We start from the raw sequence: 26,903 nt of genomic DNA on the forward strand, positions 1-26,903 counted from the left end.
AAGACTCAGCAGTCAAGCAAGCCTTCCACATCAGCCACAGCAAACGACGAACCTCAACCTTCGACATCGAGGCGGGTAGTCATAGGAGAACATGAGCTGCCTGCCCTGATCGAGGATGAGATGACACCCCCGTGTCCCACCACCCCAACACCCAGGCCCTGGACAGATACTGTACCAATTTGCGAAGAACACAGCGGTAGCCGGGAGGTACCCAGCACATCTTTAAGAGAAAAGCCGAAATAAACATGCTATTAATTAGGTGCCGCCTAGCACGTAATTGTCGGCCCAGATCAGAGGCGATGCAATCGGCAATCGCCTCTGATCTCCGCTGACATTTACGTGCCGGGCAGCACCTAATTAATTAGCATGTTTATTTTGGCTTTTTTCTTAAAGATGTGTGGTGTGCCTCCTGGATACTGCTGCGTTCTTCACGGCAATGTATCGGGTTGGCGGCCCAGAGGGTGGGGGCCACTGCACCACCCAGCCTGCAATGACTCAGTCTAACTCACCATCATCAGTGTGCTCGGCGCTGTTTTCCCAATTCCGGTAAGTGATACTACACTGTACATACATTATTTCTACTTTATATAGGCTGTGTATTTTTATGTGTTATTTGGTAGATTTGGCAGCTTCATAGTTTAAAGGTTACTGGAGAACGCGTTTATGCCAACAGCGCTTGCGTGAGATTTTCTGCCGAGAGTGCTTGCATGAGATTTTCGCTACTGAGATCTGTGCAGGCAATCGTTGTAGAGAAGTATTTCTACTTTATACGGGCTGTGTATTTATCATATCATTCCTGCTTTTACTATATGTTACTGTTATTTTAGGTTTTATGTGTTATTTGGCATGATTTGGTAGGTTAGTTTTGGGTCTGCGAACGCTCACAAAATTTTCCTATATAAATAAATGGTAATTGCTTCTTTGCTTTATGACATTTCGGCTTACGAACCGTTTCATAGGAACGCTGTACCTTCGGATGGTGGGGGAAACCTGTATTTGTATTTTTTTATCAATTATCTGGTTGAAGGGACAAATCTCCAAGTTAATTAGACTTGTGAGTACAGAAGAGGATGTAAAGCAACCTCAAGAATATTTAGACAAGTGACCCAGGACATGATGGGTGGAATACAATGTGTGAAGAATGTGGAGTCACTCACTTTGGTGCAGCAAACACAAAAGCAATGTATGTTTTAAATAATGAGGGACTGGATAATGTTAATGCTGAAAGGGAGCAAACATGTCTGGAATAGCAATCTACCAAATTGGATTGATGTGGTAGTGCCATGTGGAATGCAATACGTTCAGTATTGTACCAAGTGGCCAAATCTTGCCATGATTTCCTATGATAATCATAATACCTAACTGAAAGCAGTTGATACAGTCTGATAGGGTAATGCATTTACTTTCCTTTTCTTGGACATTGCTGTGTTCTTAAAATGGCACTTGGATAACTAAATCTTTATAAACTACACTGTGCAGGAATAATTTCATCTTCCAGCCTGAAGTCAGCTTTAATATATTGATGCTATAATATTAGCCCAGCAATTTCTTAGAACTCCAACTGTGCCAGTCCTGCCTCCCACACATGTGAGAGATCATTCCTTTGGAAAAAAGACACAGAACAGCCTTAATATCTCATTGTTTTTGGAATACTTTGAGGGTAATATAGGAATCAGCTGAAACAAGATGGTATGGACAAGGAGGACTTTTTTTTCTGTTCTTCTTTCATACAATTAAGAGGAAGAAGAACTGTTTAGATCCACTTACAACGGGCTCAAATTACCTAGATAAACAAGCTTGTACTGACTCTAAAGTAATTCCTCGGCATTTTCCCAGGCAGAAGCATGGAGACCTTTCCCTTGAGTGAGTCATATACTGCCAATGGGTAATTGTATAGTCAGCACAGTGGGTTGGGAGGGGGTGGTTTGTCTGTTACCCAGTGAAGAAAAAGAAAAGTGACTGCAGAGAGGTGAGAATGAAGATCTAGACAATCACCTGGGAAGAAGGAGATTTAAGGACATAGTTGATAAACTATGATAAAAATCAAAGAGGATATGAGACAACTGACAGATATAGATGGAGGCACAGAATACTTTACAGCAACATCTCTTGGTCCAAAGCTATTCAAGTTCATCTTCTAAGCCATGTGCAGCTCACCTCTAAAAGTCAACCATCTCGGAGTCGCTTGGGTAGAACTGCTCATGGGGGCACTGATCCAGATGGAAGACGGACACTTTAGGAATGCACAAGAAGAGACGATGTTTCTATGCAACATGATAAGCTTGAATTCCCAATATTTGAATAATCTTTAGTGTACACAAGACTGGAATTACTGAATTACAGTTTTCTAGAGTTATGCCACAGCATTTTACTCTGGAAAGAAGTGAGTGGAGTGGAGTCCTTATGGATCTTTCATCCAAAGCTCTATGGCTTGTCCTTGGAATAGATTATCAGTTCTTATTTGAAATCCCCTGCATCTTCTTTCTCTCAGGATTTCTCCTTTTATCCCTAATGTAATGCAAAGTCTATGGATTTGTGTTAAACCCATCATTAATTTATTTTTGGCTGTTCTTTGTGCATTTACAGACAGCTCACTGGCATCCAGTGAAGCTGTGCCCTTGTAATTCTTTCCCTGACAGAGGTTGTTCATCTTGATCATTTTAACCTTTGCGGGCAAGTTGCTACCGCTCAAAAAAAAGATCCCTATGTGCTGAAGAAATATGATAGCCATGCTAATCATTAAGTCTTACTTCTTATTGCCAATCATTAGCTCTTTCTTACTCTTCCAATTATAATGCAGCCTCTCAAACAATGATACCAGACCCAAAATAAAATACACGGCGAGCAGATAATTCTTCTTTTCCAGAAATTTCATCTCTTCCTTTTTCCATATATCCACCTTTGGAGACTTTGGTATATCATTTGTGCCAAATTGAGAAATATTGGATGCAGTCAGTATGGATCTCTGTTAACATCTCCTCCTCATTGAAATTCAGCACAGGTGGACTTCAAAAATATGTGCTTAGTTCACTGCCCTGCTGTCTCTGCACTCATGACTGTGTGGCTAAGCACAGCTCAAACACCTTTTATAAATTTGCAGATGACACTGATGTTGTTGGTAAAATCTCAGATGACAATAAAGAGATGTACATTTTGATTTGCTGGTTGAGAGGCATCACAACATTAACCTCGTATTCAGCATCAGCAAGGCCAAAGAACTGATAGTCAACTTCAGGGAAGGGAAATCAGGAGAACACACAGTAGATCTTATTCAGGAGTCAATGGTGGAAAGGGTGAGCTGCTTTAAGTTCCTGAGTGTCAACGTCTCAGGGAATCTATCCTGGGCCTAATACATTGATGCAGTCAAGACAGCGGCTCGAGTTCACTCGGAGTTTGAGAAGATTTCTATGAATGTCTGGTGGAAAGCCTTCTGACTGATTCCATTGCAGCTTGGTGTGGAATGTCCAGTGTACAGGATCACCAGAGATTGCAGAGGGTTATAGACTCAACTAGCTTCATCATGGCACAACTCTGCCCACCATCAAGGCCATCTTGAAGAGGTGGTACTTAAAGAAGTCAGCATCAATCTTTAAAGACCTTCGCAATCTGGGACATACCCTCTTCATGATATTACCACAAGGGAGGAGGTACTGGAGCTTGAAGAGCCACATTCGACAACTCAAGAACAGATTCATCCCCTCCAACATCAGGTTCCTTGAATATGACCGCATTATTCCTTTTTACATATTAGTTACTTATTTTGTAATTTAAAATTTTGCCTTTGGTGCTGTGCTGCTGCCACAAAACAACAAATTTCACATAATCTGTCTGATAATAAATCTGATTCTGATTCTAACTCTAATTTTGAAATAGAAAAATAGCAATAACAGTAGGCCGCTAGGCCTTATCCTATTCTTTAATTGAATCGATGCTAACTTTCGAAATCATTTCGCATAATCCCATTTATTCTTATAGAGTCATAGACATACAGCATGGAAACATAAGTTTCAGCTCTTGTTCCGAAAAAAAATGGAACATAAAGCAGTGGATGGGCCATTCAGCTCATATTGTTGTGGCTGATCTTGATGCCAGTTTATACTAAATGTCCTCCTCATGTGTACCATCCAATATCCCACCATTCCTTTCATATTCATGTGTCTATCTAAAAGCCTCTTTAAGTACACCAAACTGCCTTCTTCCACAAAATGCTGGAGGAACTCAGCAGCCCTAGTAGCATTTATGGAAAAGAGTAAACTGTTGACGTTTCGGGCCGAGACCCTTCATCAGCATTGGAAAAAAGATGAGGTCCAAATAAGAAGATGGGGGGAGGGGAGGAAGAAGTACAAGGTGGTAGGTGAAAGGTGAAATCAGGAGAGGGGAGGGGTGATGTAAAGAGCTGGGAAGTTGATTGTTGAAAGAGATAAAGGGCTGGAGAAGGGGGCACCTGATGGGAGAGGATAGAAGACCGTGAAAGAAAGGGAAGGGGGAGGAGCACCAGAAGGAGGTGATGGGTAGGTTAGGAGATAAGGTTAGGAGATAAGGTGAGAGAGAGAAACGGGAATGGGGAACGGTGAAGGGGAGGGCAATTACTGGGAAGTTCGAGAAATCAATGTTCATCCATCAGGTTGGAGGCTCCCTGGACGGAATATAAGGTGTTGTATCTGCCCATCACCTCCCTCTGATGCTCCTCCCCCTCCCTTTCTTCCATGGTCTTCGACCCTCTTCTGTCAGATTTCCTCTTCTCCAGCCCTTTACCCTTTATCAATCCACTTCCTAGCTCTTTACTTCAACCCCCCCCCCAGTTTCATCCATCACCTACTACCTTATACTTCTTCCTCCCCTCTGCCCACCTTCTTACTCAGACTTCTCACCTTTTTGTCCAGTCCTGCAGAAGGGTCTCGGCCCGAAACGTCAACTGTACTTTTTCTATAGATGCTGCCTGGCCTGCTGAGTTCCTCCAGCATTTTGTGTGTGTTGCTTGGATTTCCAGCATCTGCAGATTTTCTCTTGTTTGTCATCCTATTATCTTTACATCTTATACACCTCGATCAAGAGAACTCTCATTGTGCTCCACTCCAAAGAGAGAAGCACTAGCTGGCTGAACCTTTCCTCATAAGACAGGCAACATCCTGATAAATCTCCTCTGCACCGTCTCTGAGGTTTACACATTCTTCCTATAATGAGGCAACAAGAACTGAACACAATACAAAATGATGTCTAACCCGAGTTTTATAGAGCTACATTACCTTGTGTCTCCTGAACTCAATTCCCCCGAATAATGAATGCCAACACACCATACACCTTCTTAACCTTCCTATCAGCTTGCGTGGCAACTTTGAATCAGAATCAGGCTTAGTACACTGGGACCTGTTGTGAAATTTGTTGTTTTGTGGCAGCGATACATTGCAATAAGTTCAAAGTTCAACATAAATTTATTATCAAAGTACGTATGTCACCATATACAACCCTGAGATTCGTTTTCTTGCAGGCATACTGAGTGAATCCAAAACCATAGTGGAATCAATGAAAAATTACCCAACAAAGCGGACAAACAACCGACACAATAGACAACAAACTGAGCAAATACAAAAGATAAAAAATACTAATAAATAAATTAACAATAAATATCAAGGACATTAGATGAAGAGTCCTTGAAAGTGAGCCCGTAGGTTGTGGGAACATTTCAACGATGGGCAGGTGAAGTTGAGTGAAGTTATCCCCTTTGGTCAAGAGCCTGATGGCTGAGGTTAGTAACTGTTTCTGAACCTGGTTGTGAGAGTCCTGATGCTCCTGTACTACCTTCCTGATGCCAGCAGTGACAAGAGAGCATGACCTGGGTGATGGGGGTCCTTGATGATGGATGCTGGTTTGTCTGCAGCAGCACTCCATGTATATGTGCTCAATGGAGGGGAGGGCTTTACCCATGGTGGACAGAGCTGTATCCATTACTTTTTGTAGGATTTTCTGTTCAAGGGCATCGGTGTTTCCATACCAGGCTGAGATGCAACTAGTCAATTTACTCTCCACCACATATCTATAGAGGCTTGTAAAAGTATGAAATGTCATACCAAATCTTCGCGAACTTCTAAGGAAGCAAAAGTGTTGCTGTGCTTTCTTCGGAATTGCACTTATGTGCTGGGCCCAGGACGGGCACTCTGAAAGGATAACACTTTGACCCTCTCCACCTTTGATCCGCTGATAAGGACTGGCTCATGGACCTCCAGTTTCCTCTTCCTGAAATCAGTAATCTTGCTGACATTGAGTGAGTGATTGTTGTTTTGACACCACAAATAACAGAAAGCTATAAATTACAATAAAAAGTACAGTTATGTATAAAAATGAATTAAATAAGTAGGGCAAAAACAGAGGGAAAAATAGTGAGGTAGTATTCATGGTCAACTTCCATTCTAAAATCTGATGGCAAAGGAGAAGAAACTGTTTCTGAAATGTTGTGTGTGTGTCTTCAAGCTCCTTTACCTCCAGCTTGATAGTAGCAGTGAGAAGAGGGCATATCCTGGGTATGGGATTACTAAATGATGGATACTGCCTATTTGAAGCATCGCCTTCTGAAGATATCCTTGGTGCTGGGGAGGCTAGTGTCCGTGGTGGAGCTGGCTGAGTTTACAATTTTTTGCAGTTTATTTTGATACTGTGCAGTGCCCCCCATACCAGATTTAATACTAATAACTTATAATAGGTTTTTAAAAAACACAAGATCACTGTGATCTGGATTCATAAGTTTTTCAACTCAGAGTAATCATTTCTGAATTCTCCTAGCTCCCATTTGTTCTCCTAACAATTCCTCAGTGTTTCAGCCAATGGCAGCTCTACTGATTCAGTAACAACATTCATCTATTTGATCAACGTACATATATAAGCTATGCTATAATTGCAGAGAAAATGTCTGACTTACTAATTATTTCCTTGGTGGTCCCAAGGTCGTTCAGTCAGGCATTTATTTGCTCACCAGCGATATGATTGTAGTTCGTAGTCCCACACTGATCAACCGGATGAATCAGAGTGGCTGTGTTTGGCTGAAAGCACTCAGGAGTTGATAGCAATTAAATCTGTGCTTCTGGCAGCTAATTCCTAATTTGAAGAGTCTGAATTGTCACATCATGGGTGGTTTCTTTGTGCAATGTTTGGGCACTCATGCAGTGATGTTTCCTCATGAAGAAATACTTGCTAAGTTCTGGAAACAGAATTATTCTAAGAGCATTTTGGATGGTTGTGAGGACAAGAAAAGTTTAAACTTGGTCAAGTGGATGTATTATGAAGATTCTTGGATAGTCAAGATAAAATATTAGGGAAAAGATGAAATGATTTGGGAGAGTGTGCTGTAATGAAGATCTTGGTGGTTAATGCTCTAAGGCAGGGGTTCCCAACCTGGGGTCCAGAGATGCCCTGCTTAATAGAATTGATCCATGGCATAAAAAAGGTTGGAAACCCCTGCTCTAAGGAGTCAGCCAGGGCATGATGTTGAAAACACAAGTAAAGATAGTAAGGAACAGGAAGCCTTTTATAGGTGGAGGGTGAAGAGCTCTGTGGAGATTTGGGTCTTTGGAGTTCTAACAAGAAGCAAAATGAATAAAAATAACATTTGGTGTGAGAGCAAAGGAAATCCAAGATTACTAAGTGGAAGGTTTTTAACAAAAGAGTTCACACATTCATTGTTTCAGGGTTTTCAGTGGGGGGGGATGCAAAGTAAGATTTTAAGGAAACGCTGAAGTTGGTGTTGGGTGGGAAAAGTATAAGATACATTGAACAAACAAGTAAAGTGATGGTAGACTAACAAGTAACGTTATTCACTATCCTATTCTCCAAGGTATGATAAAGTACTTAAGTACAACTGAGCTGCAATAAATGTACAACTTTCACAAAACCGTGTTTGTAGAGTGTTTCAGGATCTGCTTGTCACCGGGTTCGGACGTGGCCCAAGTGCGGAGTGAGAGACAGGTCGGTATTTCACAGACTTTGATGCAAACAGTGTTAAAGCGAAAAAGAAAACAATAAACACTAGGCCAAACAGGGCCATTGACTAAAACACTCAAATGGAAAACGAAGACTACACTGTGGCTGAAAAGAACTAAGAATAAAATGAATACTGCTTGTCTTCAGAGTCAGTTGACTCAACAGTCCAATTTCTCAGGCAAGGCGGAATGCAGATAAAGAAGCGTAGCTGTGTCCAAGTCTCGACAAAATACTGCGATGGAATGAATGGAGTTAAATACTATCACAATTAAATAATAATTGGCTAACACGTGCATATTCACGAGCGCAGTTGCCAAATCTGATGCGCTGCCAAATCCATGGTTGTGACACTGCTGAGGAATCAAGGACAGAAGTTCACAGAGCTTTCAAAATCTTGGGTGAGGACAGAAACTGTAAAGTAATGAGGAAGCATTAAAGTTGGCAAGTAGCATAAGCAGTCCAGAAAGAGCATAGCTCTAGTTCAACAGAGAGTGCCTGCAAAGAATAGAGGAATTAACTATGTTATTAGTTCTAAGAATGTATTTGTACTTACAGATCTGAATTTTACAATGATATTAGTATCAGGAAAAGTCCAAGTAATAATAAGACCATAAGACATAGGAGCAGAATGAGGCTATTTGGCCCATTGAGTTTGCTCCTTCACTTTATCATGGGTGATCTATTCTTTGTCTCAGTTCCAATCTCCTGTCTTCCTCCTGTATCCCTTCATGCCCTGACAAATCAAGAATCCATGGCCTCCACAGCTGCCTGTGGCGATGAATTCCACAGATGCACCACGCTCTGGCTAAAGAAGTTCCTCCTCATCTCTGTTCTAAAAGGACGCCCCTCTATTCTGAGGTTGTGCCCTCTGAGCTTAGACTCTCCCACCATAGGAAACATCTAGTTTAAATAGTGAGCAAAGGTTGTTAGTTTGAAGCAGAAATCTTCTGAGCAAACTCATTGAATAGAACCATGAGAAACGTATTACAGTTAAAAAAGCAGTCCATGCTTGACTAAAATGTTGAATTTAATCACTTGTTAAAAATGTTCCAGAGCTGCATTGCAATGGAGAAGGATGTGGGGGAAACACAGTTTGGGGGAAAATTATGGGATAGTTGTAATCATTTTTCACATATTTCATTATTAGACAGGAATTTTTTGTTTTGAATTTCAACACAGATATTTGGCTTTCATTCTTATTTGCAAAATATATGACTTCAAATTTACCTTGATGCAAAAGAAAACTGAGATGTTAAAGTTAAGGTCATAATACTATGTGAGGGAAGGTAAAAGTATTTTTAATAAGCCTAATTTGAGCTTTAATGTAAAATTATGCCTTTGGCAACATCATTTAATGAGTCAAGGTCAGTTTCCACTGATGATGTCTAGTTCAACCTCACCACCACCTCTCTTCATTCATTTTCTGTCTCCAACTTGTCAAATTTAATGCCTTAACTGCTGCACTTGACAAACAGAAATGTGCCATCTAAACCACCATCTTCATCCCATTCAGAAACTGAACTGAAATGTTAGCAACTTCGTTGTGTTTGAACTCAGATGAGCTTCTGACACAGATGTTTGTGCCATCATTGCTCTATCTGCACTCATCTATTTTCTTTCTTACACCAAGACCCATTCACTGTCTTTCTTGTACTTGCTAACTTGCAATGACTCCTGGTAAACTAGTACCTAAGTTGTAAAAATTTAACTCTGTTGAGTTATTGTTGATAATGCTAGAGAGCTAAATATTTACAACTTAGGCAGTAGTTAACCAGGAGCCATTGCAATAGTAACTGTGTCTCTATCTACAAATATACGAATGGAAATATAGAGTTTCCTTGCTATAGCTGTTTGCCTCTTGATTTGTTATAGATTTATAGAATAGTACAGCACAGTACAGGCCCTTCGGCCCACAATGTTGTGCCGACCCTTAAACCCTGCTTGTCATATAACCGCCCCACCTTAAATTCCTCCATATACCTGTCTAGTAGTCTCTTAAATTTCACTAGTGTATCTGCCTCCACCACTGACTCAGGCAGTGCATTCCACGCACCAACCACTCTCTGAGTAAAAAACCTTCCTCTAATATCCCCCTTGAACTTCCCACCCCTTACCTTAAAGCCATGTCCTCTTGTATTGAGCAGTGGTGCCCTAGAGAAGAGGTGCTGGCTATCCACTATCTATTCCTCTTAATATCTTGTATACCTCTATCATGACTCCTCTCATCCTCCTTCTCTCCAAAGATTTCTGTTCAGGCATTCCTTAAAACTTACATCTTGTACAGAACTTGCATTATTTTACTGTGCAAGAAACTTACGGCTTCTATGTTGTTTATTGTATCTTAAGTTTCATCTAGCCTTCTGATTCTCTGTTTTCTGACCTTTGAATTTATTCCCCCCAAAATTCACAAGCTATGAAGCACAATTCAACATGAGATTCCAGAATGAAAAGTTCTGGGGATATATGCAGATTGTTCATAAGTGGCTGAATGGGTTGAGAAAATTGTTAAAAAACATACATGATCCTGGATCATAAGACCATAGTATATAGGAGCAGAATTAGGCCATTTGGCCCATTGAGTCTGCTGCACCATTTCATTATGGCTGATCCAGTTTTCCTCTTAGTTCCAATCTCCTGCCTTCTCTATCTCTTCATGCCCTGACCAATCGGGAATCTATCAACCTCTGCCTTAAATATACATAAAGACTTGGCCTCCAGAGCTGCCTGTGGGAAAGAATTCTGCAGATTCCACCTCATCTCCATTGTAAAAAGATGCCGCTGTATTCTGAGGCTACGTCCTCTGGTCTTAGACTCTCCCGCCATAGGAAACATTCGCTTTTCGTCCAGTCTATTAAGCCTTTCACCATTCGATGGTTTTCAATGAGGTCACCCTTCATTCTTCAGAATTCAGTGAATATCGTCCCAGAGCCATCAAACGGTCTTAATATGACAAGCTGTTTAATCCTGGTATCATTTTTGTGAACCCCCTTTGAACCATATCCAGATTCAGCACATCCTTTCTAAGATAAGAGGCCCTGCTCACAATACTCCAAGTAAGATCTCACCAGTGGTTTATAAAGTCTCAACATTACATCCTTGCTTTTATATTATAGCCCTCTTGAAATGAATGCTAACATTGCATTTGCTTTTCACACCACAGACTCAACCAGCAAATTAAACTTCAGGGAATCCTGCACAAGGATTTTCAAGTCCCTTTGTGCCTCAGATTCTTGTGTTTTCTCTCCATTTGGAAAATAGTCAACCCTTTCATTTCTTCTACCAAACTGCATGATCATACACTTCCTGACACTGTATTCCATCCACTATTTCTTTGCCCATTCTCCTAATCTGTCTAAGTCCTTCCATAGCCTCTCTGCTTCCTCAACACTGTCTTCATATCATCTTCATATCCACCTGTCTTCATATCATCTGCAAACTTTTCAACAAAGCCATCAATTCCATCGTCCAAATCATTGACATATAATGTAAAAAGAATCGGTCCCAACACAGACCTCTGTGGAACACCACTAGTCACCAACAGTCAGCCAAAAAAGGCTCCCTTTATTCCCACACTTTGCCTCCTGCCAATCAGCCTCTGCTTTATCCATGCTAGAATCTTTCCTGTAATACCATGAGCTCATAGCTTGTTAAGCAGTCTGATGTGTGGCACCTTGTCAAAGGCCTTCTGAAAATCCAAGTACATAACACTAACCAATTCTCCTTTGTCTATCCTGCTTGTTATTTCTTCAAAAAATTCCAACAGATTTGTCAGGCAAGATTTTCTCCTGAGGAAACAATGCTGACTCTGGCCTATTTATAATGTGCTTCCAAGTACTCTGAGACCTCATCTTTAATAATCAACTCCAACATCTTCCCAACCACAGATGTTAGGCTAACTGGCCTATAGTTTCCTTTCTTCCGCCTCTCTTCCTTCTTGAAGAGTGGAGTGACATTTGGAATTTTCCAGCGTTCAGGAACCATTCCAAAACCTAGTGATTCTTGAAAGATCCTAACTAATGCCCCCACAATCTCTTCAGCCACCTCTTTCAGAACTCTGTGGTGTACACCGTTTAGTCCAAGTGACTTACTCACCTTCAGATTTTTCATTTTCCCAAGACCTTCACCCAAATAATGGTAACTTCATTCACTTCATACTCCCTGACACCTGGAACTTCCACCACATTGCTCGTGTCTTCCACAGTGAAGACTGATGCAAAATACTTATTCAATTCATCCACTATTTTGTTGTCCCCCATTACAACCTCTCCAGCATTCATAGTGGTATTGTGCTCATATTGTGGTATAGGTAATATAGTTCTGAGTGCCCATCTGTAAAAAACATATCAAGGCTTTGGGGGGCAGGGTCAATGCAGAAGAAACTTACTGAAGTTTTCCAAAGATCAGGGATTTCACTTATGTGGATAGACAGAGGAGAAAACTTTGGAAGGGTAGCTGTTTGCAGTGTTTAAAATCAGAAATGATATGGGCAAAAAACATAGAGAGAATTGGTTCTCATTTGCAGAGGGGTCAAAAACTAAGAGGCATAGAACAAAGGTGACCTTCAAAAGCCTAAAAAGGGAGATGAAGAGAAGTTTATTTTTACTATCAGAACTGGTAATAAATACAGATTCAGACAACCCAGCTCATCTGTAGATGTGAACTTCCCACCATTCAGGACGTTTACAGAGACAGGTGCATAAGAAGGATGATTGGTACCCGAGTCACCCCAACCACAAACTGTTCCAGCTGCTACCATCTGGGAAATGGTACCGCGGCATAAAAGCCAGGACCAACAGGCTCTGGGACAGCTTTTTTCACCAGGCCATCAGACTGATTAATTCACATTGACACAATTGTATTTATATGCTATATTGACTGTCCTATTTATTTATAATTATATACATACTATTTATTATAAATTACTATATTTTGCATATTGCAAGTTTTGACAGAGACATAACGTACAGACTTTTACTCTTCACGTATGTGAAGGATGTAAGAAATAAAGTCAATTCATTTCTTCATCAAAAGGGAGTCAGATAAGTATCTGGAAAAGATATAGCAGGGAGCTGGGGAAAGGCTGAGTGGGACAAGCTGGACTGCTGCTACATGGAGCTGGTATGGACTTAATCGGTAGGATGGCCTCCTTCCAATTTCTATCCCTGTCTGTAATATATTTACTTCATAGCAACCGTGTCTTCATCTGTAAATACTGAACACTAACTTACAGAACTTCCTTGCTACAGTTGTTTGCCTCTTGATTTCCGTTCAGGCATTCCTTAAAACTTGCCTTCTGTACAGGAAGTGCAGTATTTTACAGTGTGGAGTTGCTTACACCACTTAATGCTGTTTATTGCATTTTTAAAGCTGTTGTGTTTGTAATATGTACTCAGTGGCCACTTTATTAAGTTCCTCCTGTACCTAATAAAGTGGTCACTGAGCGTATGTCCGTGGTCTTCTGCTGCTGTAGCTCATCCACATCGTTTCGACGTGTTCTGTGTTTTTTCTGTGCACCACTGTTGCAGCGTGTGTTTTTTGAGTTACTGTTGAGTTATTTTTGAGTTATTATTGACTTCCTGTCAGCTTGAACCAGTCTGGCCATTCTCCTCTGACCTTTCGCCCACAGAACTGATGCTCACTGAATTTTTTTTTTGTTTTTCACACCTTTCTTTGTAAACTCTGAAGACTCATAAACATGAGAAATTCTGCAGATACTGGAAATACAAAGCAACATGCAAAATGCTGGAGGAACTCAGCAGGTCAGGCAGCATCTGTGGAAAAGTGTACAGTCGATGTTTTGAGCTCTGGACACAATAGACAACCCCATCAGATTTGCAGGTGAAGTGTTGCCTCACCTGGAAGGACTGTTTGGGTCCTGTCCCTGAATGGAGGTGAGGGTGGAGGTGAATGGGCAGGTGTAGTGCTTTTGCTGCTCGCAGGACGTGCCAGGAGGGAGATTAGTGGGGAGGGACGAATGGACAAGGAAGTACCGGAGGGAGAAATCCCTGCGGAAAGCAGAGAGAAGGGGGAGGTAAAGATATGTTTGGTGGAAGGGTCCCTTTGGAGATGATGGAAGTTATGGAGAATGATGTATTACATGCGGAGGCTCACGGGGTGGTAGTTAAGACAAGAGCAGCTCACTCACAGTTAAGTCGGCGGGAAGATGGGGTGAATGTGGATGTTCAGGAAATGGAGGAGATGCGGGTGAGGGGAGCATCAATGGTGGAGGCAAGGAAACTCTATTCTTTCAGGAAGGTTGACATCGCTGATGTCCTGGAAAGGAAGGCCACATCCTGGGAACTGATGCAGCAGACAAAAGAACTGAGAATTGCATTGTTACAGGAAACAGGGTGGGAAGAGGTATAGTCGAGATAACCATGGGAATCAGCAGGTTTATAAAGGATGTTGGTCAACAGTTTGTCTCCAGAGATGGAAACAGAGAGAGATCAAGAAAGGGGAGGGAGGTGTCAGAAATAAACCAGGTGGATTTAAGAGCAGGGTGGAACTCTAGAGACTGCTGTGCATGAAAATCCCAGGAGATGAGCGGTTTCTAAGATACTGAAACCACCCCATGCCACCAACAATCATTCCACAGTCAAAGTCACTTAGATCACATATCTTCCTCATTCTGATGTTTGGTCTGAACAACAACTTAACCTCTTGACCATGCCTGTATGCTTTTATGCATTGAGTTGCTGCCACATGATTAGCTGATTAGATGTTTGCATTAATGAGCAGATGTACTTGTGTAGCTAATAAAGTGGACACTGGGTGTATGTCTTTGGATATTGCAATTTTACCTTGTGTTACTGCATTAAACAAATAGGTGCAGCAGTACTTGGCTGGATAGCTCTTTTTACCTCTTCAGCTACTATGTGAGGAGGCTTATACTTTCCAACATCCAACAAATTATTATTCAGGTAATGCTGTGCTATGAGAACAAAGGATTTCTGGAGCTTATTGTGCAGTTCAGCAGCTAAGCCAGTAGGGGTCCTTCCACAGTTGTAGTACAGCAACAAATCATATTGCTTCAATGCAGCGATTTAGTTTTGTTTAGTAATAAATAAGATAAAATTAAACTATATTCAAACTCAATTTGTATTTATTTAGCAGATTTCCAGTTATGGAAATCACTTTGCAGGTAACTTAGTTACCAAAAAGCAGCACAAAGTATATTACTCTTTCAACTTGTATTTTTTATGATCTATTGCAGTATATGTTTAAAAGATGTGTTTATAGCATTCCGTTTCTATGTTGCACTGTATCTATCAGAGTTCATTGTTTTCACTCCTATAACATTCATATAATCACAGGTTGCATGATGGTAGGTAGTCACTGGATAAAATGCTATTTCAGTGATATAAATTTTATTCATTTACAACATTAACAAAGACAAATTTGCTTCTTTGGTGAAAATCTGCTGAATAGAGCAATTTTTTAAAAATTTGTTAAGAAAGATAACTATTTGAATTGTGTTTGTAATGAAAACAGATTCATAACAAATTACATTCAACTTTTTCAAATCTGAATGATGAAATAATAACTTCACAATAAAAGTATTGAGATTTTACTATTGAACAGATCCTATTTTTGGACATTGAATTATGAAATAATAACTTTGCTTGCAACTTTGTGTTTTTTAACTGCTGTAATTTGCACAATTCCATGGTGTGACCTGATTCTTTCTCAAGCTATTTTTAAGGATACTTACAAAGCATAATGAGTAGTAATTAATTCTAATCAGAACGTCATCTGAAACCTTTCCAGTGTGCACAGGGAATATCAGTTCAAATTAACTGTGCCTGGAAACATTTGTAAGAAATTTGTGCAGAAACAAGTTATACCTTCTGTTGATGTATACAAGTTAACTCTGTTTCTGAATGCCAGAAATGAGTGTGAGTTGTGCACATTTTTAAGTTTTTAACACAATGCTGCAAAAATCTTGATGTCGGAGAACTTAAGATATAGAATAGATCATCAAGCTAAAGGAGAAACAATCAGTAAAGTTTTTTTTAAAAATGAAGATTTATAAATTTGTATCCTTAATATAGTCATATCTGGTTCCTTCTTTAGTCAAGAAAGCACAACAGTGTCTGCTATTCCTGAGGAAATTGAGGTGAGGGATGATTCCCTCCCCCGCCCCCATTCTAACCAGCTTTTACAGGAGCACCATTGAGAGTGTCCTGACCAGCTGTATCACTGTCTAATATGGGAATCGCATCTGACTACAGAACTCTACAAAAAAGTTGTGAGGACTACTGAAAGGATCATCAGAGTCTCTTTCACCCAACTGAGATATTTATCAGGAGTGCTGTGAACGCAGAGCCCTCCCATCAATCCCGCAGTCTCTTTGACCCCCTACATAGGGCAGGAGGTACCCATACCTTAGGACAAGGACTGTTAAGTTGAGAGACACCTACTTCCCAGGCTGTGAGACCACTGAACTCCCTGCCACCAGACAGGTCTCATCACTTATGAAATGCCAGTGATATTACACTGGCTAATTTTTTAACTTGTGTTGTATATACACCTTAAGCTAAATGTCACTCTTCTAGAATATATTTCATTATTTGTGAATTTATTTGTGGTAATATTACTTTATGTGTTGTGTGTGTTTTGTGTATTGTGTTGTGCACCTGGGTCTGGAGGAATGGTATTTTGTTGGCAGTATGCAAGTATTCAGTTGGGTGACAATAAACTTGAACATAACTACAGTGCTGGTAATTGGTTATTGTCAGATTTTGAAATATTTAGACAAAAAACACAACAGTACAGCATTTGGTTACATAACAACAAATTTGGGATTGTTTTGGAGAGAGAATGTTTACATCAGAATCAGAATCAGGTTTATTATCAGGCATGTGTCATGAAATTTGTTAATTTAGCAGCAGCAGTTCAATGCAATAAATAGATCAGTAAATCAATTACAGTATACATAATAGATTACAAATCGTACAAAAACAGAAATAATATATATTTTAAAAAGTGAGGTAGTGTTCAAGAATTCAATGTCCATTTAGGAATCAGATGGCAGAGGGGAAGAAGCTGTTCCTTAATTGCTGAGTGTGTGCCTTCAGGCTTCTGTACCTCCTACCTGATGGTAACAGTGAGAAAAGGCAATGCCCTGGGTGCTGGAGGTCCTTAATAATAGACGCTGCCTTTCTGAGACACCGCTCCTTGAAGATGTCCTAGGTACTTTACAGGCTAGTACGCAAGATGGAGCCGACTAAATTTACAAACCTCTGCAGCTGCTTTCAGTCCTGTGCCCCCCCCCACCGCCCCCCATACCAGACAGTGATGCAACCTGTCAGACTGCTCTCCACGATACATCTATAGAAGATTTTGAGTGTATCTGTTCACATACCAAATCTCTTCGAACACCTAATGAAGTATAGTAGCTGTCTTGCCTTCTTTATAACTACATCGATATGTTGGGACCAAGTTAAGTCCTCAGAGATCTTGACACGCAGAAACTTGAAATTGCTCACTCTCTCCACTTCTGGTCCCTCTGAGAGGATTGGTATGCGTTCCTTCATCTTACCATTCCTGAAGTCCACAATCTGCTCTTTCGTCTTACTGACATTGAGTGCCAGGTTGTTGCTGCAACACCACTCCATTAGTTGGCATATCTCCCTCCTGTATGCCCTCTCGTCACCATCTAAGTTTGTACCGACAATGGTTGTATCATCAGTAAATGTATAGATGGTATTTGAGCTACGCCTAGCCGCACAGTCATGTTTATATAGAGAGTAGAGCAGTGGGCTAAACACACACCCCTGAGGTGCACCAGTGTTGATCGTCAGTGAGGAGGAGATATTATCCCCAATCTGCACAGATTGTGATCATCTGGTTAGGAAGTCGAAGTTCCAATTGCAGAGGGAGGTACAGAGGCCTAGGTTCTGTAACTTCTCAATCGGGATTGTGGGAATGATGGTATTAAATGCTGAACTATAGTCAATGCACTGCATCCTGACATAGATGTTTGTGTTGTCCAGGTGGTCTAAAGCTGTGTGGAGAGCCACTGAGATTACATCTACCATTGACCTATTGTGGCAATAGGTGAATTGTAATGGGTTCAGGACCTTGCTCGGGCGGGAGTTCAGTCTAGTCATGACCAACCTCTCAAAGCATTTCTTCACTGTCGATGTCAGTGCTACTGGGTGATAATCATTATGGCAGCTCACATTATTCTTCTTAGGCACTGGTATAACTGTTGCCTTTTTGAAGCAAGTGGGAACTTCTGCCCATAGCGGTGAGAAGTTGAAATTATCCTTGAATACCATCACCAGTTGGTTGACTCAGGTTTTCAGAGCCTTAGCAGGTACTCTATTGGGACCCTCCGCCTTGCGAGGGTTCACTCTCTTTAAAGACAGCCTAACATCAGCCTCTTGAGACAGAGATCACAGGGTCATCAGGTGCAGCAGGGATCTTCACAGCTGTAGTTGTATTCTCCCTTTCAAAGCAGGCATAGAAGGTGTTGAGTTCATCTGGAAGTGAAGCATCGCTGCCATTCATACTATTGGGTTTCGCTTTGTAGGAAGTAATGTCTTGCAAACCCTGCCAGAGTTGTTGTGCATCTGAAGTTGCCCCCAACCTCATTTGAAATTGTCTCTTCACCCTTGAAATAGCCCTCTGCAAATCATACCTGGTTTTCTGGTACAGGCCTGGGTTGCCAGACTTGAATGCCACAGACCCAGCCTTCAGCAGATGACATACCTCCTGGTTCATCCACGGCTTTTGGTTTGTGAATGTCCAGTCAGTCTTTGTTGGCACTCACTCATCCACACAGGGTTTAATGAAGTCGGTAACAACTGCAGCATACTCATCCAGGTTCGAAGATGAATCCCTGAATACAGTCCAGTCCACCGATTCAAAGCAGTCCTGTAGGCGCTCCTGTGCTTCCCTCGTCTATACTTTCTTGGTCCTCACTACTGGAGCAGCAGTCTTCAGTCTCTTTCTATACTCAGAGAGTAGAAGTACAGCCAGGTGGTCAGACTTCCCAAAGTGAGGGCATGGAATAGCACGGTAGGCATTCTTGATGGTGGTGTAGCGATGGTCCAGTGTGTTGTTTCCTCTGGTATTGCAGGTGATCTGTTGATGGTAATTGCTTAGTGATTTTTTTCAGGTTGACCTGGTTAAAATCCCCCAAAATGATGGTGAAGGCATTGGGGTGTGCTGTGTCATGCATGTAAGAAAAAAACATAGAAAACCTACAGCATGATACAGGCCCTTCAGCCCACAATACTGTGTCGAACATGTACTTACTTTAGAAATTACCTAGGGTTACCCATAACCCTCTATTTTTCTAAGCTCCATGTACCTATCCAGGAGTCTCTTAAAAGACCCTATTGTATCCGCCTTCACCACTATTCCACGCACTCACCACTCTGCATAAAAAACATACCCCTGACATCCCCTCTGTACCTACTTCCAAGCACCTTAAAACAGTGCCCTCTCAATCCTAGGAAAAGCCTCTTACTATCCCAATGATCAATGCCTCTCATCATCTTATACACCTCTGTCAGGTCACCACTCATCCTCTGTCACTCCAAGCAGAAAAGCCAAGTTCACTCAACCTATTCTCGTAAGGGATGCTCCCCAATCCAGGCAACATTCTTGTAAGTTAGCTTTCTATGGTTTCCACATCCTTCCTATCGTGAGGTGACCAGAACTGAGCACAACACTCCAAGTGGGGTCTGACCAATGTCCTGTATAGCTGCATCATTACCTCTCTGCTCTTAAACTCAGTCCCATGATTGATGAAGGCCAATGCACTGTATGCCCTCTTAACCACACAGTCAACCTGTGCAGCAGCTTTGAGTGTACAATCGCCAAGGTCCTTTTCCATAGTGAATTCTGAGACAAAGTATTCAGTAAGTACCTCCGCTATCTCGTCCAGTTCTATACACACTTTTCCACTGCCACACTTGATTGGTCCTGTTCTCTCTCGTCTTATCCTCTTGCTCTTCACATACCTGTAGAATGCCTTGGGGTTTTCCTTAATCCCGCTTGCCAAGGCCTTCTCATAGCACCTTCTGGCTCTCCTAATTTCATTCTTAAGCTCCTTCCTGCTAGCCTTATAATTTTCTAGATCTCTGTCATTACCTAGTTTTTTGAACCTTTCTTAAGCTTGACTAGATTTTCAACAGCCTTTGTACACTACAGTTGCTGTTCCCTACCATCCTTTCCCTGTCTCATTGGAACGTACCGAAGCAGAACTCCGTGCAAATATCCCCTGAACATTTGCCACATTTCTGCCATGCATTTCCCTGAGAACATCTGTTTCCAATTTATGCTTCCCGCTCTATAAAGCTGTCTTCTTTTAATACTCTTCCCGCCAGTCTAACTCACTGACATCCACGTGCCTGCGCAGTCATTCCTCGATCCCATTGCTCAGATCACCTAAAGCCTGATTTACATTGGCCTGGGGTGGAATATATACTGCTACCAAAATGATCCCAGAAATCTCCCGCGGTAGGTAAAAAAGACAGGACTTAACTGCTAGGTATTCAGCACTTGGTAAGTTTATTTTGTTTTTCACAATAAATAGCAATCATATGGGGATTTGAATGTAGAAATCCATAAGAAAGGATAAAGGCATTGGGCATCATATAAAGTAATTGGGTGCATAGTAAAGCTGGTGCTTATTCTTTTAAATAACAGCAAGTTTGGACTTCCACACATGTGGTTTCAAATGCAGAAGTTTTTGTCGATCTTGTCAAATGACAGATGGCATCACATCTGTTGCAGGAGCAGAGCTCCACTTTGTTTGGTACCTTAGCACTTACACTGGGGAAATCACCTCTCAGATCCTGAAAGTAGTTCATTCTGCTGCAGTGTCCAAGTCATCACTGAATTTAATTATTTTTTCATTACTCTTCATTCAAATATTTTTTATTGCCACTCACAAGTTTATCAATATTTATTTTTCCAAAATATTGTAATTTTTAAAAATTTTCTGCCTTTGCATTACTTATCTTAATTTGACTATTTAATATACATATATATACTTACAGTAATTCAGTTATCATGTGTTATATTGTACTGCTGCCGCAAAGTTCAACAAATTTTACGACATATACCGGTGATATTAAACCTGATTCTGATTTTAACCCTCTTCAATTGCGAATAGTTTTTAAATGTTAGGAACTTTTAAAAGAATGTTAAACACCCTCATAGTTCCTCTAGCTGATAAAGCTGGGTGCTGGGCCTGACTGGAGAAAGTTCATGCATTAAGTGGCCAGAGTTTTCACCGCGCACTATCAAACGCCTTGCCACTGTTCAAGTTACACTGGAAATGTCTGAAATGCTTCAAACCATAAAGATCATCTTTCCACATCAGCTTCAGATAGTATTGGTATACCACAGGTGGAAAGTCAAAACAGTGGAAGTGATCCAATAACATTCATCCTAATAAATGTTCACTTAATGTTTCAAGTGAATAAAATGCCAACTAAATTATTACTCATAGAACATAACATAGAACATTACAGTATGGCACAGGAACAGGCCCTTTGGCCCTCAGTGTTTTGTCGAGCCAATTAAATCAGTAATCAAATGGGCCATTGAACTAATGTCTTCTGCCTACACAATGTCCATATCCTTCCATTTTCCTCACATTCATGTGCCTATCTAAACATCTCTTAAAAGTCCCAAATGTATCTGTCTTTACCACCAACCCAGACAGTGTATTCTAGGTGCCCATCACTCTCTGTGTAAAAAAAAACTTGCCCTTGAATTTGCTGCCTCTCGCCTTAAAGATATATTATGGAAGGGAGTAGAGGAGCCTTAGGCCCCACACCACCAGGTTCAGGAATAGTAATTACCCCTCAACCATCAGGCTCCTGAACCGATTCCATAAGCTATGGACTCATTTTCAAGGACTCTATAACTCATGTATTCAATATTTATTATTTAGTTATTATTATTGCATATTTTCCTTTTTTTGTATTAGCACATTGGTTGTTTGTCCAACTTTGTTGTGTGCAGTTTTTCATTCACTCCATTGTGTTTCTTCGTATCTACTGTGAATGCCAGCAAGAAAATGAATCTCGGCCATATATGTACTTCAATAATAAATTTACTTTGAATTTAAACCTCTATCAGATCTCCTCTCAGCCTCCACTACTCCAGAGAAAACGACCCAAGTTTGTCCAACTTCTCATTATAGGACATGCCCTCAAATCTGGGCAGCATCCTGGTAAACCTCTTCTGCATCCTCTCCAAAGCCTCAACATCCTTCCTATAAAGGGGCAAACTAAACTGCATGCAATACTCCAGATGCAGACTGACTCCAGTTTTATAAAGCTGCAACATAAACTCCTGGCTGTTGAACTCAATGCCTTGACTGATATTCAAGCCACATCAGAATTGGCTTTGTTATGTGTAGTAATACTATTTTGACAGCATATGATAAGAAATGCTGAGGAAACATTATGGAATCAATTTTACTAAATCCTGCTGAATGTAAAATGTAGAATGGTTGTTGTCACCTGTTGCATGATTCTCAAAATATTCTTGTAAATTTCTTCCTGCTGCAAACACTGTGCATATTTTAATTGGGAATCATCTTGATTTTAGTACTTGTTGAAAGGTGTGTGGAATATCTGCTGTGGCCTATTGTTTATTCATGGTTTAAATCTGCTGAAATGCATTAAAATGCTTCCCACTCAATTAAAAAAATCCTGCCACCCATGGATTAAGACTTTGATGTCACCAATCCTTCTTCAAAGGCTCTTTTCATTGCTATTAATCACAGTTTAGCCTCTGAAGATGTAGCCAGCAAAAACATTTGGACATCTTGTGTGAAACTTAGTAACACTTTGACATATCCTGAATGTGCTACACATGGTTATTTACCATTTAACACATTTTCCTCTTCCAGGTAACTTAGCACAGTCTAGAGCAAGAATAAGTGCAGCATCCAAATCATTACCTCCACAACTACATGCAAGCCGGAGCAAGGTTTGTTTGCTTTATAAATGGCTCTTTAAAATAGGGATTATTTTTAATTAGGTTTCCAAAATGAACAATGTGCTACTTGTTCTTGTTTAATAAACCCATTTTGGTAATGGTGCTTGGACGTTATTCCTTTTCAATTATTGTACAAATTGTTTGTGTTTCATGTATGAATTGAGAAACAGTAAAATGGTTTTATGAGTTTATTAATAGAGACATTGATGAAATTGATTTCATTCCTCTTTTCAGTTGTGTGCAAAGATGCAATTAGTTTAAACTTTAACCAGCAGTTGATCTAACTGGAATGAAAATGTTTACAATTAAGTAGTTATAGTAAAGTTTATAATTGATTAATTTTAATTTGCTATCTTGCATTTTGCATTTACATTTATATCAAAGCTTTTAGTTTTGTGTTCTTCATTTGCATCTTATGGTGTGAGTCACCAGGACTTGTACCTATCCCTCTAGCTACTCTATCTTCAAAGGAAACAACTGAAGTTAAGCCAATCAATGAACACAGGCAGCACAAAACCAATATGTACATACACTGAGAGAGCTAACATTTACTGTAGCCTTCACATCAGGCTGGTGCCATTTAGAGTGATGTTTAAAATAAATTAGCTCATAGTAATGTTATGATGTCTAGAAATGTTTCTAAGATTTCAAGAAAAAGAAGAATACAATCTGTGAGAAATAAGTGTGATCCAGAATAAAAAAAACCTCCTTGGTGATTGCATTCACACTATGATGTGAGAGACTAAATAATGAATCTCACTCCAGTTCTAATCAGAAAGTCTGGTATTTCTTTGGTCATGTGATCAGTTCCAGTGCTTTGATGTTGTGGCTCAATGCAGATTTTTAGAGGGATATAGTGTTTTTATTTATAGTTTATTCCAACTTGGTTCTCAGTGCAAATTATAAGTGTTACTAGAAAATAAATGAAAAGCGGGTTTGAAACAACTTGATGTTATGTGGAAATGGCCAACTTTCAGCATTTACCTCTTTTAAGCTTACAACATTAATACTCTCTTGCTTTGTTTCTTGAATGAAATCCATTTTCTTGAGTTATTGATGACTATCTTTTATTTTATTTATTCTTCGCATACAGTCTCCTAAGTACTTGCTGAAGGTAAGAGTGGCAACAAGGTGACTTTTATTATACAATATTTTAAACACTGCAACAAGCACAGGAGTAATTTTCAAAATCTGTCTTTCTGTAGTCCTGTTACTAATCACATAGAACATAAAAAAACATTATTATTCTTAGGATAGTATTGAGTTTAGAATCTTTAATTACATTACTAATATTCCAAAATAGTATTTACCAAAACTCTTTAACAAATAGACCCAGATCATTTATTAAAATATATATACACTTTCAGGAAGTAAGTTGAATCTACATTAAGTCAGATGTGTGCACTGACCACATTTGGTATAGATCTATAAAACTATACCTGCAGTTGAGGGATGTAATAGCGCCTTTGTAAATGCAGATAGGACACCTGAATTGAAATGAAATAGATAGTCTCTGCTCCAACATTTGCTTCCCCAACACCAAGGCAAGCTACATTCATGCAATCCAATTCTAAAGATTACCTTCCAAGTAACAACAGGTTCACTGAATGTGGAACCATGAGTGCTACTGCTGACCAAGCTTCAGTTTCAAACTTCAAAGTACATGTATACACAGGTGCAGTGAAAAACTTACTTTCAGCAGCTTCACAGTCACATTGCAAAATTTCAGCACCATTCATAAATTAAAAAATAAAGGACCTAAGCTTTATTTCTTTGTCTCATCGCAATTGCCACCATACCAAAATCCTCTGATGCTAAATGTGCCAATGACACCACCCTGTCAGAACTATTAATTACAATCTCCAGGACTTAATTCCTTTCATCCATCTCTTATTTATGGTCTCCCAAGTCCAGATTCCATTGTATATCAATAATGGGGCAAGACTCAAACAATGAACATGTTCTCTCAATATTGTACAATTTCACTGAGGCCTGCTGTCTCACTCAGTCTACTGATATTTTTGCCATTCAACTCCTCTTTTTGCCAAATGGCTTTGTCACCATGACAATGACACCCAGGAATTTGGAATTTGCTTTAAGTTTTTGTTACAAATGAAAATTAATTGAGCATCTCAATGATCAATGCATTTATAATCAAAAGATTGAGAAGTAAATGGAGAAATAACCTATAAACTTCCAGAAGATAAACTCAAATCTGAATCCTTTTTCACTACGGATTGGTATCCTCTGAGAGTATCAATTTTGTAGCATCAACACATCTATTTTTAGTATTCCAGTTCCAATTCAGTATTTCAACTATCTTGTCAATTTTGAGTATGTCTTGTATGAAAAAACAATTTTACTTGCCAATTTGTAGAACTTGATAAATTAATTATACCATTATGACATTTTCTGTAATCGGTTATGGATTATTGCAGAATGCAAGCTTCATTTTATCTGAATTATTTTACAAACAAAAGCAATCTTAATGAGACAAATGACATTTCAGTGCTTTTTTTAATATATAATTTGGTCAAAGAATACTTAAGCTAGGTATTTTACTAATGTGTTTTGAATATCTCAGTTAGTGTTCATTTGCTATTTGCAGAGAAAAGTTGATACTCAAAGTTAATGGCTGAAGGTTAAATTTACATGCATTACGTATATTTATTTTATTTTACCCATTTGTCTTTAAATGACTAATTGGGTACATCAAGTTTTACATGCCTGAAAGCTGAAACAGGTATGATTTCTAGAATGATTTCCCCATTTTCAAAAAATATAGTGAGCACTTTTAAACTTAAGGTTTATTCACTAATACATTTTTATCAACCCCATTTCTATGTATTTTTGCTGTTGCCACGTCATTAATTATGCTCTGTACCTCTCCTTTTATGATGAACAGAAGATTTATCCCCAAGCTGTGTCATTAAATTTTCAAGTAATTAGGGATGATTTACTCTCTAATCACCTGTACGCGAATGGAAAGTATGGCACTATTTTGCTTCATTTGGGCCATCTTGTGGAGTTTGCTATACAGGAGTCACAAGAAGGAGCTAAGTGCTATCACTTTCTAGTTTAGAGTATTGCTGCTACCCAATGTAATATTATGAAATCCCCCAGATTTAAAAGGAAACAATTTCATGTTATATTTATGTAGATAAATTGTCAATAACTATACATTTGTAATATACATAGTTTGGAAATTACTTCAGAAAAATTATTATTTCAGAAATAGACTAAATTTCTTTCTTATGCTAAGGGGGAATGATAAAACAATAAATTATGCATTAAGACTAAACACATACCTATGTTCTAAATATATTTACGTGGCAAACAGAAATGCAAGCCAGTATTTATGATGGCAGTGTAAGCATAATCTGAAGCAATTCATTTTAGTGCTTCATTAGATTTGATGAAATATGTTGTTTGAAAAATATAACATCATCAAAATCTTAATAGAGTGTGGTTAATATGGCTACTTTGAAGGCAGAATTTTATATGAAGGGCAAATTTTATGTTGGTTTAATAGTAAAAATATGAATTGAGCTGTGGTTTAATATACATAGTATGCCTTTAAGCTAGTACCCTTTGATTTCTTTTATTTTTATTGGCTCTCAATTGCTGATTCTGTGCATTTTTTCATTGTTAATTTTATCACCTTGAATATAAGTAGTAGTTCTGGGAGGTTAAGGTTATTTTCTAATTTACATTTTCTTAACATTTTTTTTCTGCCCTGTAACCAGGTCGATACAATGGAACTTATGAGACATCCTGAGGAAACAACAAACATGAAAAGACAAACTGTGGCTTCTTATTTTAGGGTAAGATTTTCAACTAAGTAGACAATCATCCTTAATGTAAAATTCTCTTAATTTCAAGAACCCAGATTTTTAGTAAGGCTTAAAAGGGAGCATGCATTTGCTGTAGGGGGTACAATGAGAAGTCTACTGTTATGT

The 26,903-nt window shown here is 39.5% G+C and overlaps 1 protein-coding gene across 10 annotated transcripts in view; it reads left to right on the forward strand.

Annotated features, from left to right (window-relative positions):
- myo3b (myosin IIIB) overlaps positions 1-26,903 on the forward strand; it is a 488,192-nt gene that overhangs the window by 264,260 nt on the left and 197,029 nt on the right. For 9 of the 10 annotated variants that reach the window (XR_010018457.1, XM_063052211.1, XM_063052215.1 and 6 more), the window contains 3 exons: positions 22,856-22,935; positions 24,038-24,058; positions 26,691-26,768. Coding sequence is in view for 9 of the 10 variants with exons in the window: in XM_063052211.1 (XP_062908281.1) it covers positions 22,856-22,935; positions 24,038-24,058; positions 26,691-26,768 (179 nt within the window). In the remaining variant the exon portion in view is untranslated. The remainder of the gene's footprint in view (positions 1-22,855; positions 22,936-24,037; positions 24,059-26,690; positions 26,769-26,903) is intronic. The other variant, XM_063052213.1, reaches the window with a different exon arrangement.

Source organism: Mobula hypostoma, chromosome 6 (genome assembly GCF_963921235.1).
Source record: "Mobula hypostoma chromosome 6, sMobHyp1.1, whole genome shotgun sequence".
Taxonomy (NCBI): Eukaryota; Metazoa; Chordata; class Chondrichthyes; order Myliobatiformes; family Myliobatidae; genus Mobula; species Mobula hypostoma.